At 41.7% G+C, this 19,815-nt stretch overlaps 1 protein-coding gene across 1 annotated transcript in view; it reads left to right on the forward strand.

Moving 5' to 3' along the window:
* Positions 1 to 1,689: 1,689 nt before the first annotated feature.
* Positions 1,690 to 19,815, forward strand: part of ACMSD (aminocarboxymuconate semialdehyde decarboxylase) — a 70,129-nt gene continuing 52,003 nt past the window's right edge. Inside the window, exons 1-3 of the mRNA XM_001489267.4 lie at positions 1,690 to 1,908; positions 8,669 to 8,713; positions 17,999 to 18,095. Of these exons, the coding sequence (XP_001489317.1) occupies positions 1,852 to 1,908; positions 8,669 to 8,713; positions 17,999 to 18,095 (199 nt within the window). The 5' untranslated portion in view covers positions 1,690 to 1,851. The remainder of the gene's footprint in view (positions 1,909 to 8,668; positions 8,714 to 17,998; positions 18,096 to 19,815) is intronic.

A 19,815-nucleotide genomic window follows, 5' to 3' on the forward strand; every position in this document is an offset into this window, starting at 1 on the left:
AACCTTGGGCTGCCAAAGTGGAGCATGGAAACTTAACCATTTGGCCACTGGGCCAGCACTCCTCTCTCCTCTTTTTTAGCAGTCTGATTACACTCCTTTTAGAGTTTCTTTCTATCCTTTGTACTTTGTGATGTTCTTGTACATGCTCAATCTTCTCATCTCTCTGTGCCAGTCTCTCTTCCAATTCATTAATGAGGGAGTCCCAGCTTGGTACAAGCCCATGGTATGATCTCTCACTCCTCTGGTGGGATATTAATTTCAAAGCTCCAGGATTCTGAATCCACACTGCCTGGGTTCAAATTCTGACTCTGTCACTTACTATTGTATGACCATGGACTAGTTACCTAATTTCTCTGTGCTTCAGTTTCCTCTTCTATAAAATGGATATTGGTCATAGTTCCTCTCATACGACTGTGATGAGGAAGAAATGAATTGATATGAGTAAAATGCTTGGAACAGTGCCTGGTCCATAGGAAGTGCTCTAAAAGCGCTTACACTTGCTCTGAGTATTGGCATGTGCCTCTATGTTAAAGACTCACTCATTTGGTTTTAGCTCATTGAACTTTTTAAAAATGCTTTTGAGGATTTCCCTTTTTTCTTCCAATCTGAGTAGCCTTTAAAAGTATGTTTGTTACAATTTATCCAGAATTTAGTTGAATTTGTCATAATTTATCCAGAGTCTAGTTGAAAAGAATGTTTGTTATAATTTATCCAGGATTTAGTTGAACTGGTTATAATTTATCCAGAATCTAGTTGAAAAGAATACTTGTTATAATTTCCAGAATCTAGTTGAATAGCCTAGTAGGAAGGCTTTTGTAACTATTTAGTCCCTGTGATGTGTAGACTGAGCTGAAGGGAGCATCCCAAAACAGGTTTAAGGCTTTGCCAGGGGCCTCAGGTCCCTTGAACATTTTATGCTTTCCGGGAATAAGAAAGGTTAAACATAGAACAATAAAGGGCTTCTTTAGAGGCATGACCGTGAGCCCCACTTTATGCTCCAGTGGAAGCCCTCCACAAACTACTCTGACAACCCTCAATGTAAATTGCTACTCTCTTCTTTTCCCTACACTTAGGCTTAGTACAACTATCTATTACAATATATGTATCATTTTATCTCTCATTCAACCTTATGTCCTTGGCACATAGTAATTCTCAATAAATATCTGTTGAATGCATGAATGAACAAATGAACAAAAAGGCAATGGATGAAACAACATATATGAAGAATGGGATCTTTCTACGATTTAAAAGTAAAGATATAACTTCCTCCACAACTTTTCAACATGCTAAATTTTGATGAACAAGCTAATTTCTAAATACTGTTTAAAGGCCTAGAGATAACCAACTGAACAAAAAGCAAAAGCATTAAAATTGGTTGCTTCTGGGAAACGAAACCAAGAGTAAGAAGGGGTGAGTCAGAGATCTATTATTTTCTTTAAAAGCCCTCTGTCCTGTTTGATTTTTAATCAAATATATTTGAGTTTTAACTATGTATATCTTGATAAAAATTGAACTACTTTAAAAAACAATTAGTCCATTTTGGACCTGCTGTGGTTTATGATACCTGCAGGACATTTGACGCCATAGGGTTTATTACAGTCCTTTGTGTGTGTGCCTAGGGTCCTGATTACCAAAGAGCTGTTGACCCAAAGCCAAGCTGTCAAATAAACAGAGAGCTGAGCTTTAAAAAGGCAGTCCCAATGCACTTAGCCTGGGCTGAGCAGGTCTCCACTGACTGGTACCCGAAGGTAGCCATAGAGGGACTAAGTTTATCCATTAACTCCATGGTTATCCTGGAGATCCCTTGATATCAAAGCTTCTTTCCTCACACGCTTCTCTGGTCCTGTGGAGATGAAAATTGACATCCATAGTCATATTCTACCAAAAGAATGGCCAGATCTAAAAAAGGTAATGGGGATTAATTTGCTGAATCATTTCTGGAACTCCTCCAGGGTTTCTCAGTGCCTCTATCACAGACCTTTCTCTTCTTCTGGGAATCAGATGTTAAGTTTCTCTGCAGGAGTGATTTTAAATTATTTAGTAGCTCTGATTTCTAGTTTTTAAACGTGGCTTTTATATTTATTTTGGAAGAATACTGGATCAAAGAAGTTAAGTGCTTTCTCAAAAATCCCTTTTTCCCCTCAAATAAGCATTCTTTAAAATTTCTGGACAATTTAAGTCAGGCAGTTTTACTTCCATTTAAATCACATTTTCAGCTGCTTGGAAAATACATGCCAACTATAGCATTTCAAGTTGCAGTTTCAAGTAAGAGACTATTAAAAATGGAATAGGATAGGTTTCCAGGACTTCTAAAACGTATCTTCTTTCCAAAATGTTTAAAATAAGTTTTAGAAGCACCAAGATATATCTTGGTGAAATTTTTTTTAGTCTATTTTAGGATACTGTCTGCAACCTTACCTTTTTGACGTTAAGCTGTAAATCCTTGTTATGAAGAACTAGGGAGCAGGAACATCAAAAAGCCCTAGAGGAAATGACGTGAAGCCTCTGCACAATGAGTGTCTCTAAGGAGCATTCTCTGTGTTTCTCTAAAGATGGATATTTCCTTTGTCATTAAGAACTGTTGAATTAATACTAAAAGAAGAAGGTGGGGGCACGAAAGAAATTTAAAATTGACTTTATTTTTGTTTAGGCTGAGTATCAGGTTTTACCCAAACTTCAGCCTTCTATAGCACTTTCACCCCACTGATAATGTTTCATTATTTTTATCTCAAGTGAGGAAAAATGAATTAACCCAAACTCTAATTAAAATGTGGTTCATTGTGGAAGTCAATGAAGCTATTTTCTTCTCATAGTTGCCTCCTGGATGAATGTAAATCTTAAGTGTTTCTTTGTCTATTGTTATCTTAGGTAAGATGGTGATAAACATGGTGATGGAAAAATACAAATGACACTGAACCATCTTTGAAAGGCTTTCCTATTATAGCTAATAGTAAATCTAACTCTATCAAACTAACCACTCCAAAAGGAGTTTAAGTGCCTACGTGGGAACTTGCTGTTCTGAATGTTGTTGTCCTTGTCATATTTTATTCAAGTGTAAACACCCATTCACAATGTTAGGGATTTTTTTAATGAAATGCACCAGAGTCTTTTAATTCACAAATTACTTCAGAGGAGTATGTTTGGCTTGTTTGGAAGCTGCAGGCATTTCTTACTTTTTATGGTGTTGCTGTTTTCTACCCCTAGTTTATGGTTATTTGCCTGATGAACGATACACTGACTAAAGCAATTAATTAATTTATGATACAGGAAATGGAAGGAATAGACTCTACTCCCTTATCTGAGAGGCTTAGAAATTTAAGGATTTAGTATTTTACAATAGACCTTGATCTATCCCAAGAAAATAGCATTATATTCAACATGACAGCTTTTCTCTTTATTTGAGTCTCAAAGAATACTAGCGTGAAATGTTTTGGGAACTACCTTAGTGGTGTCTGGGGGACACTGCCCACCTGTACTCTCCCCCGAGAGAGCTGGCATGACCCACCCTCCAAGAGAATGTCACAGCAGCAGAGCCTCCAAGCTCCACAGCATCTACCTCTTTGTCCAGATGAGGATTTGGTGCTTAGAGAGCAGGCCAATCATAGTTAAAATGTTCTTTCGCCAGTAGGGGAGGGCTTTTCAGTTCCTCCTGCTGGCAGATGTAAAGTTGATTATGCAAAGAAGAGCCTGGCCGTTCTACTCAATCTTGTTGGATTCTCAGTGTGGAATTCAGATTTAAATCCAGGCTTCAGCAGCTCCAAAACTGATGTACGTAATGTCCGAGAGAAATATCTTGTTTCTGGGGAACGCACTCTTCTGACTCCTTGAGAAAGATGGTCATCTTCCCACTAAACCTAGGACCCAATGAGACATTCCCTCTGGGCACCGGAAGCTGTTCTTAAATAAGCCACGAAGTATAAGGATCTCTTTCATAAGCTCTCAGCCTTCTTCATCTGGAAGACATATAGCAGCCTAAAAAGGTGCCTTCTCTTTGCTGAGGGGAGAAAACTTTCTACCTAATATCCTGTGCCACAACCCCATCTCCCATTACTTGCCTCCCACTCCAAAGCCTGCCTCTAGTTTGAGCAGAGAACAGGTCATCAAGAGCTGACAATTTCTAGGTGCCCCACCGAATGCAGGGCCCTACGGACATTGTTAAAACTCCTTAGGAAGCTGAGGGGAGCAGAGCATGGGCAGGACTTCCCAAGCACATGTCCCGCTGGCTCTTTACACTACCTCCCCTCCCTGTCTGCTAGCTATCACCTCAAAAGAGGGCAGGGGCATTTTTGTCCCAATAAACCAGGCCTCTATCTATCAGTCTCACGTGCTCCAAGCAGATAGCTGGTACACTTAATAATGATAATGATAATGATGTCGATGGTAGTAATAATAACCATAATGGTCTCATACTTCCAGGGAGCAGTGTGTGTGTGTGTGTGTGTGTGATTTCATTAACATAAAATCTTGTGAAATGTGAATAGAACTTATAGGAGAACAGATTTGCGGTTACCAGAGGGTAAGGGGGTTGGAGGAAGGAGAACGGGATAAAGGGGCACATACGTATGGTGACGGACAAAAACTAGACTATCAGTGGTGAATACGATACAGTCTACACGGAAACATGTACAGATACAGTGTACATGGATAAGGTACACCTGAAATTTACACAATATTATAAGCCAATATGGCCTCAATAAAATAATTTTTTTTTAAAGATTTTATTTTTTTCCTTTATCTCCCCAAAGCCCCCCAGTACATAGTTGTATATTCTTCGTTGTGGGTCCTTCTAGTTGTGGCATATGGGACACTGCCTCAGCGTGGCTTGATGAGCAGTGCCATGTCCGCGCCCAGGACTCGAACCAACGAAACACTGGGCCGCCTGCAGCGGAGCGCACGAACTTAACCACTCGGCCACGGGGCCAGCCCCTCAATAAAAATAATTTTTAAAAATTAGGGAAAAAAACCCAAATAGGACTTATATTATTAACTCAGCTTGACAGATGAGGTACTTGAGACTCAGAAATGAACCTAGAATTGCAGAGCTACATGGTACTGTGGGCCTCAGCACAGCACCACCACCACATCCACCTTTTTTTAAAACAGAATATTGTGTTTTTACATATATTTTTGTAATTGACACATAGCATTGTGTAAGTTTGAGGTGTACAGCATGTTGGTTTGCCACATTTATATATTTCCATGTAATTACTACAGTAGCATTAGCTAATACCTTCACCACATCACATAATTGTCATTTCTTTTTTGTGTTGAGAACAATGAAGATCTAGTTGACTATGATCACTAAGCTGTGCATTAGATCTCCAGAACTTATTTTTCTACTAGTTGCCAGTTTGTACCCTTAAACAATATCTCCCTGATTCCCCCACCGCCCCAGGCCTGGTAACCCCCCTCCTCCTACTCTGTTTTCGCAAGTTCGGAGAGCTGGCCCAGGAGAGTATCACAGCTCTGAAGGACGTCCTCGCTTCACCCTGGCCTCCAGTGCCTCCCTCCACACCTGCTGCTCCCCAACTCTTCGCACTCACATAAACCCACTGAGGGCATGGGGTCATTGGAACCTGCCTCCCAACCTGCAGGTCAAGCAATCAGGTCTGTTACGTGGTAGAAGTGTCCCTTTGAGTGCAGGCAAGCCAGTGACGAAACAGCTAGAGGAAACAGTTGTGTGTTTTCAAACTGGGAGAAGTGAGATAAATAAAAATACATCTAAATGTTACTGGAACCATTTTCTCTTTCTCTCCCCATTTCCCGTCTATATAGTCAGAGTAAAGTGAGTATTAAAGTGACTTTAGTTTATAGCAGAGTTTCCTTTGTCTTCATATAGTTCAATAGCTACAACGGATTTTCCTTCTCTTCAAATCATTTCTTAGTGGGTAAAATATTATTTCAAAACATCAGTCTCTGATCTTTTCTCACTATTTTTTCAAACTTTCCAATTAAAAAATGAAAAGAATAAGCCAGTACTAGTTTCATTTTAGAAGAGGAAGCCCCTTTGGAAGCACTAATGTCTCTTTTCAAAGCTGCCTTTCCTTATTAAATATTAATAGACACACCTCAATAACCTTGACCTCCTTATGCAATGAAGAAAGAGAAAAGCAGAAACAACATGAATGGGTTGATGATTAACTAATGACGACAAACGACTGACTCCAGACTACCTTTTCAATCTCCCTCCCGTGATACCACGTGACCCAAGTTGTACATCAGTAACCTCCTGCAGGCTTCCAGAGAACTTGTGCGTCACTCTGTCACAGCACGTCTCACACACAATTGCCAGTCTTCAATTACTTGCCCATCCTAGTCCCACTCTCTCAAGACTGTGTCCGACGCAGATTGGAACTGTCCTTCACTTTTGTTTTCTCTGCCTTAGCAAGGCTGGTCATGGGTGGGACTCCATGAGGGTTTGAAGAATGAATGAATGAATGAAATGAGACTTTAAAAACCTGTAGTTAGACGAGTCATATATACCTTGTTCTTAGGCAGAGGCCTTCAAAATATTTTATTCATGACCCCCAAGAAGAAATATATTTTATATTGTGATTCAGTACAAATATCCTTATATACAACAGAAACAAGAGTTTCATGAAACTAATAATTACTTACATGGAGGCATTCTAGTGTATATCATTATGTTTTGATTTCTGTGTAGACTACATCATGTTCACCATCCAAAGACTAATTACTATCCATCACGATACACATGTGCCCAGTCACCCCTTTCACCCTCCTCCCTTCCCCCTTCCCTTCTGGTAACCACCAGTCTCATCTCTGTATCTATGTGTTTGTGTATTGCTGTTTTTATCTTCTATTTATGAGGCAGATCATACAGTATTTGACTTTCTCCCTCTGACTTATTTCACTTACCAGATACCCCCAAGGTCCATCCATGTTGTCGCAAATGGCAAAATTTCATCTTTTTTGATAGCTGAGTAGTATTCCACTGTGTATATATACCATATCTTCTTTATCCATTCATCCCTTCATGGGCACTTACGTTGTTTCCAAGTCTTGGCTATTGTGAAATAATGCAGCAATGAACATAGGGGTGCATATATCTTTATGCATTCGTGTTTTCATATTCTTTGGATAAATACCCAGCAGTGGAATAGCTGGATCATACGGTGGTTCTATTCTTAATTTTTTGAGGAATCTTCATACTGTTTTCCATAGTGGCTGCACCAGTTTACATTCCCACCAGCAGTGTACGAGAGTTTCCTTCTTTTCCCATCCTCTCCAATACGTGTTATGTCTTGTCTCATTCATTATAACCATTCTGACATGTGTGTGGTGATATCTCATTGTAGTTTTGATTTGCATTTCCCTAATAATTAGTGCTGTTGAACATCTTTTCAAGTGCCTGTTGGCCATCTGTAGGTCTTCCTTGGAAAAATGTCTTTTTGATCTTTTGCCCATTTTTTAATTGGGTTGTTTGGGTTTTTTTGCTGTTGAGATGTATGAGATCTTTATATATTTTGGATATTAACTCCTTATCAGATACATGATTTGAGAATATCTTCTCCCAATTGTTAGGTTGCCTTTTTGTTTTGTTGATGGTTTCCTTTGCTGTGTCTATTTCATTCTATTCTATCCCATCTAATCTCATCCGATCCCATCCCATTCCATTCTATTGCTCTACTATCTTGGCTTGGGTTTTCCAAGAAGCAGACCCTGAGACAAGAATTCAAACGCAAGTAGTTTACTTTGGAGGTGATCCCAGAAAACACCAGTAGAGTGGGGAAGTAAGACAGGGAAAGCAAAGCAGCCAATGAAAGTATAGAATGTGTGCTTCACCTCAGAGTCATCTCGCCCAAAGGGCCTGATCAAAGCTGGTTCCAGTGGCAAAAGAGAAGCCCTTGTTGGGGCTGGCCCGGTAGCATAGTGGTTAAGTTCATTCACTCCACTTCAATTGCCCAGGGTTCACAGGTTTGGATCCTGGATGCAGACCTACACACTACTCATCAAGCCATGCTGTGGTGGCATCCCACATACAAAACAGAGGAATATTGGCTCAGATGTTAGCTCAGTGACAATCTTCCTCACCAAAAAACCCCCACAAAAAACAGAGAGAGAGAGAGAAGCCCCTGTCAAAGAAACGCTGGTACTGTCAGTTGAAGGAGAGCTGGTGCGCACAGAAATGTTAAGGGGAGAGAATATGGGTGGGACACCAGCAGCATCTGCTACACATACTATTTTGTGTTTTTAGAACATATAGGTCACTATCCACTATATTGATTTCATGATCTACTCATGGATTGCAACCCAGTTTGAAGAGCAGTGTTAATGTTCTAAGATGATATCCCCCGAAGAGTGGTCCTTATAGTCTGTGTACTCCTGGTGGTCCTGAAATGATTTTAGGTGGTGAATAAATATTTTTTAATGTTAAGCTTCATTTAAAAATTGTGACCTGCATTAGGAGAAAAGGTAAAATTAGGATTTCTATGATGCAGAATTTTCTTCCTAAATAAATATATTTAAGGAAAAAAGTAAATTGATTTAAATATAAATATTGAATAAGTGATACATGGGTATGGGTAAAAAATGGGAAGGTGACACTTGAAAGGATGCAGCTTGGGATCCTTTGCCGCAAGGATGCCCCTTTATTGGAGTCCTCTCTGCTTTGGTCCTCCAGTATAACTGTGCTTCTCTCTTGCAGAAATTTGGCTATGGAGGCTGGGTGCAGCTCCAACACCATAGCAAGGTGAGTTTTTCCCAAAGTGTGAGCATGCCGCAGACCCAGGGACATCCTGAGCCTGGGATCTGCCTGCAGGTGGACCTCCAGGGAGTTCAAGCTTCTGTCCTCCCATTGGCTTTGCAGTAGGCAAGGGAGCAGTACTGAGGTTTCTCAAAATCATTAGGAAAAATGGGGGTAACTTCAAAGAGCAGCATTTAGGAAGATAAAATTGGAATTTGAGAATCCATTAAGAAATCTCTCTCTCTCTCTGTCTCTCTCTTTTTTTTCCTGCCCTAGAACCAATTTTAGCATTTATCACTCTGTCTTAAGGAAGTGACCTGGCCCTCTCCACAGGTTATTACAGAACACTAAAGCCAACCAAACAAATGGAACAATTTAGGTTTGAGCACAAGCTGGAGAAATTAAACATTTGAGACAAAGAGGAGAAGAAGCCACTGTTATTAAGGGTTGAGTTTGGTAAGAGGAAAAGGCAAGAGGAGGAGGGCTTGGGGCAAAGCTTTCTGCAAATAATGAGGCCTGAGAGTGGGCCAGAAGTCTAGGGCTGCACAGAGGTCAGGTCTGACTTCAATTTCAGAGGCATCATATGCCTTCATGGAGGGAACATTCCTGAGCTTCCAGCTGGAACACAGACATGACTAAGCCAGGCCCTGGAGGACTCGCAGTCTGGGAAGCACAGTTACCACGCACAGGGGTAAGGCAATGCAGTGTGATAAGGTTAAGACTTCTTTCGCACCAGGTACTGAGCACCAAGGATTGGAGAAGGCCTCCTGGAGGAAGTGGTGCTCATCCTAAGTCTTGAAGCAGGGATGAAGGCTTGCCCAAGGAATAAAGGAAACAAGGTTCCAAGAAGAGAAGACAGGGAACAAAGGCATGGAGATATTAATCATATGTAAGCCCAGAACTCAAGCACACAGTGATGGCATTTCTCAAAGTGTGGCCCTGGACCAGCAAGTGCAGCTTCACCTGGGAACTTCGGAGAAATACGAATTCTTTGGCCTCATACCAGACCTACCAAATCAGGAACTCTGAGAGTCAGGCCAGCAATCTGACACGAGCCTCCGGGTGATGCTGATGCTCCTCAAGTTTGAGAACCACTGGCTCATATACATTCACTCACTCACTGATTTTTATTGACACCTATTTGGTGCCAGGCCCACCAGTCCAGACACTGAGAATATGCCAATGAACAAAAGAGACATACTCCCTGTCCTCATGGTACTCAGATTCTAGGGGGAGACAAACAAACACGATCACTTCAGAGAATGGAATAAAAAACAGTGCTGTAACAGGGAGTGACTGGGAAGATTCATTTGGGCTGGCCAGTCAGGAAGCTAGCTAAGACTTGGAGGACACGAAGGAAAAGCATGGAAGAGTGTCTCTGGTTGAGGGAACTGCAGTTGCTAAGGCCACCATATGAGGAAGAGCTGTGTTCAAGGAACAGAAAGGAGGGCAATGTGGCTGAGATGTAGTAAAAGAGGGAGATGGTGGAAACGAGGCTAATGAGGTAAGCAGGGGCCAGAGCATGGAGGGACCTTTGTACATGCAAAGGAGTCTGGATTTTATTCTCAACGAAATGCATATTCTTTGGAGGGTCTTAATGGCTTACAAAGACCACTTTGGCTGCTCTGTGGAGAATGGACAGAGGCAGGCAAGAGTTTGGGGAGCAAAGTGGTGGGAAGAAGCTGAACAGCTGGGCAGAAGCCTCATCAGATGGGGCTTTGGAGGAAGGGTTTAGGCCTTTGTACTCGATCCTGAAGGCAGTGGGGAATCATTAAGAGTTTTAAACATCAGAATCTCTGCGGCAGCTCATTCTCACCTTCATCAAAGAGTGCCCACTAGTGCCAGTCTAGACACTGGGCTACACTTCTCCTGGGAAAAGTGCTAGTTCCCAGCCTGGGAGCTGGGGATCTAAGCTGGCCTCAAGTCTCCCTAAGGGCGAGAAAAATGTGAGTGGAGAGGATTACAAGGCTACTAGGAAGAAGCCCCAGGTGTAGGGATGGGAAGCCTGTGATTTTTTTTCTTTTTACTCCGCGTCCCAAGCTACAGCTGGCAACCGTGATACTGTATTTAAACGGACTTGCATAATTTAACAGCAAATCACCAAAAGAAACAAGAAGGAAAATATTTCCAGTCATATCTACTACCTACATATTTCCAGCAAAACTGGATACAATGGTAGTCTAATGGAACAAAACAATGACAACCTCCCTCCCTCTCTCTCAAAAACAAAACGAAGCAAAACAGACCAGAACCAAATCTGTATTTCATAAATACAGTGGTCAGGGATTACAGTCACTGGAAAACAATGTGCAAAGATATACAAATATGCAAATTAGGCTAAGGGCAATGAGAAAAATCCAGTATTTTGGGGTTGAAATTTCTTTTTATTCTCCTGCATTCCTTCAGTGAACAAATATTTTCTGTCCCCCATAACTGATTTACCCTGGAAATTCCTGTTCTCTGAAAGCCTTTCCAAAACATTTCTCTGGTTTGCCCTATTTGTTTCTCTTCTGAACCTTTGGTTTTTCAATGCTTTTGGAATGAATGGAGGGGTATTTGTTTGCCACAGTATAACCCTGCTCAGAAATGAAAAACATCATCTGTCCTTTGGCTGAATATTTATAAAAGTTTAGTTAGCAAGCCAGTTTGTATGGCCCCCTCTCAGGAGCTGCTTGGGGTGGGGGTAGAATTGACTTCTGATGGCAGGAACACCTGGGAGCATTTCAAAGGAGGGTAGACACAGGGCCTATTTCAAATTCGTGGGTCAGCAGCATCTAGAAACATCCACTGAGTGTTTTTAGACCCTTGGGAATATAAATACACACACATACACACACCATTTCCATCACACTTAGCATTTTCACACATACTATTCTGTGTTATCTCTGATCATCGGGTCCCTGCTTTCAAAATGATTTCCCCCTCACTGGGGAGCCAGGAAGACACTCAAATGGATAAAGAACATATGGGTAGTGATAATTTTATGCCAACTGAGCAAGACAGACAATAAATAGTAAGGGTGTTCAGGGAAGGTGGGGAGCCCAAGGCAGGAGGCAATAGATAAATAAAAAATCATAGAACTGTAGGGCTAATGATCATCTAGCCAAGTATTTGAAAATATGGTTTGCAACCCAATACCAATTCAGTGGGTTAGGACAGCCTTGAAAATAAAATAGATTACAAAAGAAACTAGCAGAATGTACTGTGTATGGTAAGAGAAGATACTGTTTCATGAAACTTTTGTCTTAGTCTTTAGCTGTTTAAATAGATATATATATGGGTGTACTGGGTCACAACGGAAAATATACTTCCTAAAGTGGGGTCATAGCCAAAATTGATTAAAAGCCATTAATCTAGCCCAGTGCCCCCATTTCATGTTTTATTAAGGTTAATTTCTCATTACATAAGTAATATTTGAATAAATTCTCCTTTTTAAATTTAAGCTATTGGAGATAAGGCCACAGTTCCCTTGGATCAGCACTCCCCATCCTCAAAAGTAATTCCTATTAACAGTTTGGTGAGTATCTTCCCAGACCTTTTCCTATTATTTTACTTATATATACAAGCAGCTATAGAAAGGATATATATTAATTAATATGTTTATGTACCTATTTTTTAGCTAAGTCAATTAGGTTCCAAACAGAAAATAAATGGCGCACTTAAATTAGAACACTTTGGAAAGAGTTAATAAAGAGCCTGTTTATAAAGGTGTAGGTGCGTGATGAAGGTATGGTGGTGGCAGGGATTACATCATGCAGGGTCTTACCAGCCATGTTAAGGAGTTTGGATTTTACCTTCAGGGCAATGGGAATCCATTAGGGAGTTATAAGTGAAGAGCTGGCAAGAGATGATTTAGGGTTTTAAAAGTTTACTCTGGTTGCTTGGTGGATACTGGGTTGGAGGGGAGCGAGAGGGAAAGCAGAAAGAGATCAGGATGGAGGCTGGAGCAGTTGTTCAGGTGAGGGGGGACGGGGCTTGGACCAAGGCCGGAGCAGTGGAGATGGAGAGAAGTGGACTACTGCAGGATCTATTTTGGAGCTAGAACCAGTGGTATTGGGAAACAGATAGGATGGTGACATGTTAGACTGAGGGAGTGGAAAAAATGATGTGGTCTCAGAGGGATGAGAAAGATAATGCAGGCATCAGAAACAGAAGCCGCCGAGCCAGGAGGACAACGAGGTCTGAGACAGACAAACAGGTTGGGTGAGTGGAGTTTGAAGCAGTTGTAGTAGAGCCTACATGGAGCTGTCCTTCAGAACCTTGCAATGTGAGACTTAGAGTGATTACAGAGGTTGCTTCCTAGTGACAGTGTCTCGTCCATTTCTGCCAACTCTGCACCTCAAGTTCAACCAGCATGGCACCTTGCGCGGTCTAGAGGGATAGCCTGAGTGGGCACTGCGGGAAGGCGGAGGAGAATGGAAATCTGATGGCTTGAAAATACATTTTTAATGATACAGGCAGTACCAGACATTTGAAATACCAGCCATATTCGAACTTACTTGCAAATAGTGTTAGAACTAGAACTTAGGAATCAGAAGTGTCACAGGTTAGGTTCCCTGGGAATCAGACTCTGAGATGGAGATCAACATGCAGGAGGTTTATCAGGAAGTGCCCTTAGAGCACAGTGGAAGGGAGGAGAAGGAAGCAGGATAGAACAGAGGGCAATGTTGAGCCGTGATGTAGTCTCAACGGAGGCCTCAGCTGACCCAGAAGGAGCTCTAAAGCTGACCTTCAGAGTTGTTCCAAGGTGGGGAGTCCTGGGGTCTTTACATCTCCATGTCAATCAGTCACTGGAAGTGGGCTGCCCTGGAAATGAAGCAGGACCTTGAGGGGGCTGGCTCTCTTCAGCCAAGGCAGTCTTCCCATCTCCCCATAGGGGCTGACAGCTGAAGGCTGTCTGCGGGCAATGCTCCCAGAAGCTGGGAGAATAAGTCCTTTATTCTTGAAGGGGGGTCTTGGTGGTACATCACATCATCCTGGGAAAGACCTTAGACCTCATTTTCACTAAGCCCTTATTTTATAGTTAGATTCTGAGGTCCTGGGAGGGTAAGTGGTTTACATGTAGGATCCAGGTCTCCCGACCCCTCCAGTATCATGATTTCCACTATACCGTGCTGTTCTGGCTTAAAAGATATTTGAGGTGTATTTGAAATGAGTTATCTGGGTAGCGATGGTTGGTTGGAGAATTCTTTATTTTTAAAAAAACTTGGTTTTATTTTGAGAGTTTAGAAAAAAATCAGAATTTGTTTCTTGGTTGAATAAATTAGAGCAACTTGCTCCAATTACTTGGCTATTAGTTTAGTTTAAGATCTTGGTTGGTATTGAGGTCAATGTTAAAAACAGAAACTAAGAGACACCCCCCCACCACCAGTGACTCCCCAGCAGCAAATGTTGACCTCTGAGGCACATTTATAGCCCTGCAGTGATCCTGGGTTCCCAAATGTAAAGTGAGAGGGATCAGGAGCTGATTCTCTACCATGGCTCTCAGGTCCCAAAATTCTGGCTGAAAAAACAATGAGAATTGGGAGCCTATTATAGGGGCACAGCTGCTATGTGGCAATTTTCACTCACAAAGAGTTCCACTGATGGTTGCTGTCATCCATTTGCATTATCATGGATCCAGCATGAAGGATATGGAAAAAGAAGTTTAGTAAATCTGATTTTCCTGCAATGTAATGAGAGCAATCCTCCCCAAAAGATCAGACTCTTTAGGAAATTATAGTAATTAACCTCTGCCTACTAAGCAGAGACCAATTACCAAATATCAGCCTGGTGGGATGGAAAATGACTTCATAAACCTGGGTTCTTCTCCCAACTCCATACCAACTAAGCTCTATACCACTGCACCACATGGACTCATTGGTAAATGCAAGAGTTGAACTGAATGACCTATTTCTACTTTAACATCTTCTGCTTTGTCTGAAACCAAAACTTAGTAATGCACCTCCCAGAGAAACCCAATTTCCTCCTTTGCCATGTTATTGATAACATGGTAAAATCTAGCCATCACTGATTGTGCATGTTCTCTGGCCTGGTGCTAAGTTCTTTACAAACATTCTATTATTGAATCTTCTGTATCACTCAACATTCTTAGTTGCAGACAACAGAATCCACTCTATCTAGTTTAATTAGAAAAACAGCTCACAGACTTCCTGGGAGAGCTGGAGATCAAGCTCTGAGGCTGTGCTAGTATGCACAATGTACAATCATATCTGGGGAGCTGCTCCAGCAAAGACGCAAATGCTGCTACTCCTGGTCACAGACAGGAAGCTCATGGTGATGCTGCTGAGATTGGAGACTAGTGTTGCAGTTTCTCCTCCAGCAAGGTCTGACACTTGAGAAAACACCCTTGCCAAAACGTGGATTCTGCACGGTCCCTGCCTTCTCACCGTGCTCTCTTCCAAATCAAAGCCACAAATGGGGCCTCTGATTGGCAGAGCCTAGAGCATATGCCAGCGTCCTTGCTACAAGGGAGACTAAGAAAGTGAATTCTGGATTCTCCCTCAGGAAAGGGGGATCTAAATGTGAAAATGTCTTCACACATAGGAAGTGTTCCAAAGATGGTGAGTGGTCACGAGCATGACAAATAAAATGATCCACATTTTACAGATAGAAAAAGCGAGGTTTAGGAGCCGGCATGGTGGCACGGTGGTCAAGCCCCTCAAGAATTACAAAATGCCCAGGGAACCACATTCATAAATGTGCAGGAACCAAGGGAAACCAGGTGATTGAAGCCATAGCCAAGGCAACGCCACAGGAACAGCCTGGCTAGGGAGCTGCTACCTCCCAGCTGGACACTGGACACTCCCACCAGTACCACTGCCAATGGACATAGCACGTGGTCACTGCTGGAATCACTGGCATAATAAATTCAACTGTTCCTGTCTTTTTGCATCTCTTGTACTTGATTCAAATCCAAGCATTGATTGGCCAAGTTTGGAGCAAGTATTGGGCTTTTGGGTTTTAGTAGAGGGAGGCTGAGCTCTGCCGCCACCAAGGCTCTCACAGGAGGTTCCCTGACTCAGGAAGGTGGTTCAGATACTGGAATGATCAGCCAACTATGAGAACTGAGGCAAATCAACCCTGATGTCCTGGTGTCAGAAACTCCACTCTGCCTGGATATAGACACCTGTAACAGTTACCCAAGTCATTTGCCCATTGACTTGTTCCCCAGTCCATGAGAAACGAAAACATGGATCTGAGGTCTTCCTATGTATGCAGATGTGGACCACCACACTTGAAGATGAAAAGACCTTCTCTACGCAGGAGATGGAGAAGGTGTTGTCCACGGAATAGAAGGAAGCTATGGCAAGGCCTGAGTGCAAGTCATGATCAAGCCAAGAGGAAGAGGAGGAGGGCAGAGGACTCCACCAAGCAGAGCTCAAGGCCTTTGATCACCACTTGCCCACCTGACCAACACATAGAGCCCAAGGGCATCTTGAGGCCCTGAAGCATCACCAGAGGAGGGGTGCCCTCAAAGCAGGGGAACATCAGGAGACAGCCTAGTCTCTAATTAACCATACATCATTAATAACTAATACTAAGAATAACACACTTCTTTCCTCTCAACATGTGTCAGATACTCTACTATGTGCTTTGTATAGATTATCCCATTTCATGCCCACAAGATTCCTTTAAGGTAAGTCATATTATTTTTTTAAGGTAAGTCATATTATTATTTTAAAGATGAACAAAACCTCAGAAACTTCTAGACAGAACAGCAAGTAGGACAGAGGCTGAGACTCACAGATATTTGATGTCGCAAAGCAGAAGAAACCATAGAGCCATGGCTGAATGGGATGAGTATGAACTAATCTGTGCTATCTGCCAGAATGATCTAAAGGAAGTAGTCACCACCGAATGTGACCATGACTTCTGTCCTACCTGTATTGTTCTCTGAGCCAAAAGAAGTCCAAGCCTTACTTACGAGTGTCCTGTATGCTGGGTGATATGCTGGAAGTGATACCTCCTTACGGAACTGAAGGAGTTGCAATGAAGACAGGGTTACTGAAGAACCAAGAATCTTCTTTCCTCTCTAAAGCAACAATTGACCTGTCATTCCAACTGGGCCTGGTCAGGAGAAGAAGGCTTTGCCCTGGTTATGCCCAATCATCCAGGAGAAGTGCAAAGACACTTTCAATTTAAGTGACAAAGAGAGGGAGATATTCAGATGTTCCAAATTGAACATCACTGCCGAGCATAATACCATCTCTGGCTTATTGAACCTCTGCTCAGCCAACTCAAGTACACTATTCTTTGTCTCCATGGACAGGGATCTGTGCCTGAATTTCTTCCTTTTCTCTCAGGCTTTCCAATCTCCATGCTTATGATCTAATTTTTCAGTGGTAGTTTATGAACTTGTCTTTTTTCCTCAACTATGTATCATTGAAGTCTTACATCATTCAGAGAAATCATCTTGCCCACCTTAAGGGCTAAATAAATATTTGGTTGGTAAGTTAAAAAAATAATTATAAAGATGAGCAAACTGAGGCTCAGAGATGTTGTTTAACTTGCCTAAGTCCACACAGTCAGTGGTAGAATGGGGATTTGAACCCTTGCAGTCTGATTTCAGGGACCTAGATCAGAACATTTCCCTTTTCTTTAGGGATCACAAACTGGAGGCTCAATTTAGAGACCACTGCCATGTTTTGTACAGCCATTTAGTCTGGCCCCCCTGCACCGCATATTAAAAGGTATTGTACACAGGCAAGCATGAGCCCAGTGGAAGCTAGCAGCTCAGCACCAAATTCATATGTGCTGCTAGGCTGATTCACTTCATTGTCCGCCTTCTCCTGCAGGTGTTGACATCAGTAGGCCATGCTCTGTTAGACAAATTATTTACTCTCACTATCCATCTGTTGCTTCTCTAGAAGCAACTGGATGCTAGGACTGGATGATCTGTCTCAGAGAGCCTTTCCAATCCTAAAATGTTATGAATCTAGAGTTTTCCAGGCACTGGGCGATCCTCTCAGGTCTTGTAGCCCGTGGGTTCAGGTCGGTAAGGTGACCAGTTATCCTCAGTCATGCAGCCCCAAAAGGCCATGACCATGACCTTCTTCTCTCTGTGTCCAGTCACTGACACACACAGAGCACATCTCTTCAAATTCAGCCAATATTAAGGCATGACGATGAAAAGTTCAGTTCCATTAAATGAACCGATTTCTACTTCTGGGAGGATTAAGTAAAAACCACTAAAAATGTTAGGGGAGAAGCATGTTCCAAAGCATACAAAGAAGGTCTAATCTAAGTAGGCTTAGGTTGCCTTTTGCTGATGTGGGATTTCTGCCCTAGGGAGAAGCAAAGATGGTGAAAGATGGGCAGGTCTTCAGAGTGGTCCAAGAGAACTGCTGGGATCCAGAAGTCCGTATTAGAGAAATGGACAAAACAGGTACTCACAAGGACAAATGCTAGCAATGTTTGCATCTGATAGAAAAGCAGCGTCTGCCCCCAAAGCCTGTTGACCACTTTACATAATTTATGTGATGGCAACTCCTATCACCTTTTCTCCACCAGGCCAGGGTGTTCCAGCTTCACTGGGGGAGGGATGGGACCTTCCACTACAATGTTTTTAGAGTGTAGATTTAAAATTTTTTTTAATTAAGTATACCCTGTTTTAAAATAGAATGCTATATCATCAAAAAGATAAAAGTGACATTTTATTATTAAAAAATTTTTTAAGTTCAAATACATAGTACTTAATTATTATAGAGCCAATTAAAACAGTAAAAATTAGAATTCACAGATTAAGGATGCCAGGATGCCTGGTTAGTCAGACTCAGGATCCAATTTCTTTCTGTAGTTTGTTTTGGTGCACAGTACACAGAACACCCTCATTGACCTATAGGGGTGGCAATGGGAGCAGAGTTTAAAAAAAGTTAATCATTTAATCTCAGAATACTCTACAATGAAACCAAACCAGAAATTTAAAAGAGGAGAATTAGAAAATTTTTGTTTCAAAGCTGAATCAGTAACAATTTCTAAGAATTGCTTGCATTCCTATTTTACATTTAAGAATCAAAGAAGTTCTCACAATTTAAAAGAATTTCAAAAACTATCTAAAATATGGTATGACAGCCGCATTGTATGACAGGCACTTGTTACTGCATGGCTGACTGTGCCACCCAAGGAGAGTGCACTCCAACAAGAGCACCCAGCCTTCTGGACACACGTGGGCCATGCTCATGGGCTGTGATGGGAACTCACCACGACAACACTGTCAAGCCTAAATTTTGACATCAGTGGTCTAGATTTAAACCAGAAAATAAATAATTCATACACATAAATAAAAGAGCACCTTAGAAGTACCAACTTCTTAATCAAAGACAAATTTATAAGAATTTCAAATATATACACAGAGATGGCAGGAGACATTTTATTCCATGGTCTGTACAAAACTAGTTAACCTATTAGCCCTAAATGATGAAGTGGTCTCTGGCATGTTAGAATTTGGTGTAGAATACTTTAGACCAGATATCGCTTTATAGACTTTTTTAAATAATTAAAAGTATATTTAAATGGCATTCAAATTGAACTTTGCAGAAAGCCTGAAGCACCTCTGTAGACCATTCTACACAACATGATGTATACGCCCCTGTTCTAGAATAGGGGTGGGAGGGCAGCTGGAGAGAGAACAATCTTCTCAGACTTATAGCAAAGAGCAAAGTTTTGCTCTAAATGTGAAGGCTGAGCAGGGCCCACCCTCTCAAGGAGAAAACTACTGGAAATGACACTCAGATGACTAGTGTCAGAACTATTGCTTATGACTGCAGTTTAGATGAACTGTGTCTCCTTTGGTTTTTGTTGTATTTCATTCCGTGGTTATCCTTGAGATAACAGTCATGATGAACATTTCCTCAGTATTTACTCTGTGGCAGGCACTGTTCTCAGCACCTAATGTGTATTATCTCACTTAATCCTTATAACAACTATAGGAGGTAGCATCTATTAATATGCCCATTTCACAGATGAAGAAACTGAGGAACAGAAGTTAAGCAATTTGCTAAAGATCACACAGCTTTAAGGGGGCAGAACTAGGATTAAAACCCAGGCAGTCCTGCCCGAAAGGCTTATCCTATCACCTCCATGGAGGTGAGAAAACAAAATGATGT

The sequence above is a fragment of the Equus caballus genome, chromosome 18 (genome assembly GCF_041296265.1).
Source record: "Equus caballus isolate H_3958 breed thoroughbred chromosome 18, TB-T2T, whole genome shotgun sequence".
In the NCBI taxonomy this organism is placed as follows: domain Eukaryota; kingdom Metazoa; phylum Chordata; class Mammalia; order Perissodactyla; family Equidae; genus Equus; species Equus caballus.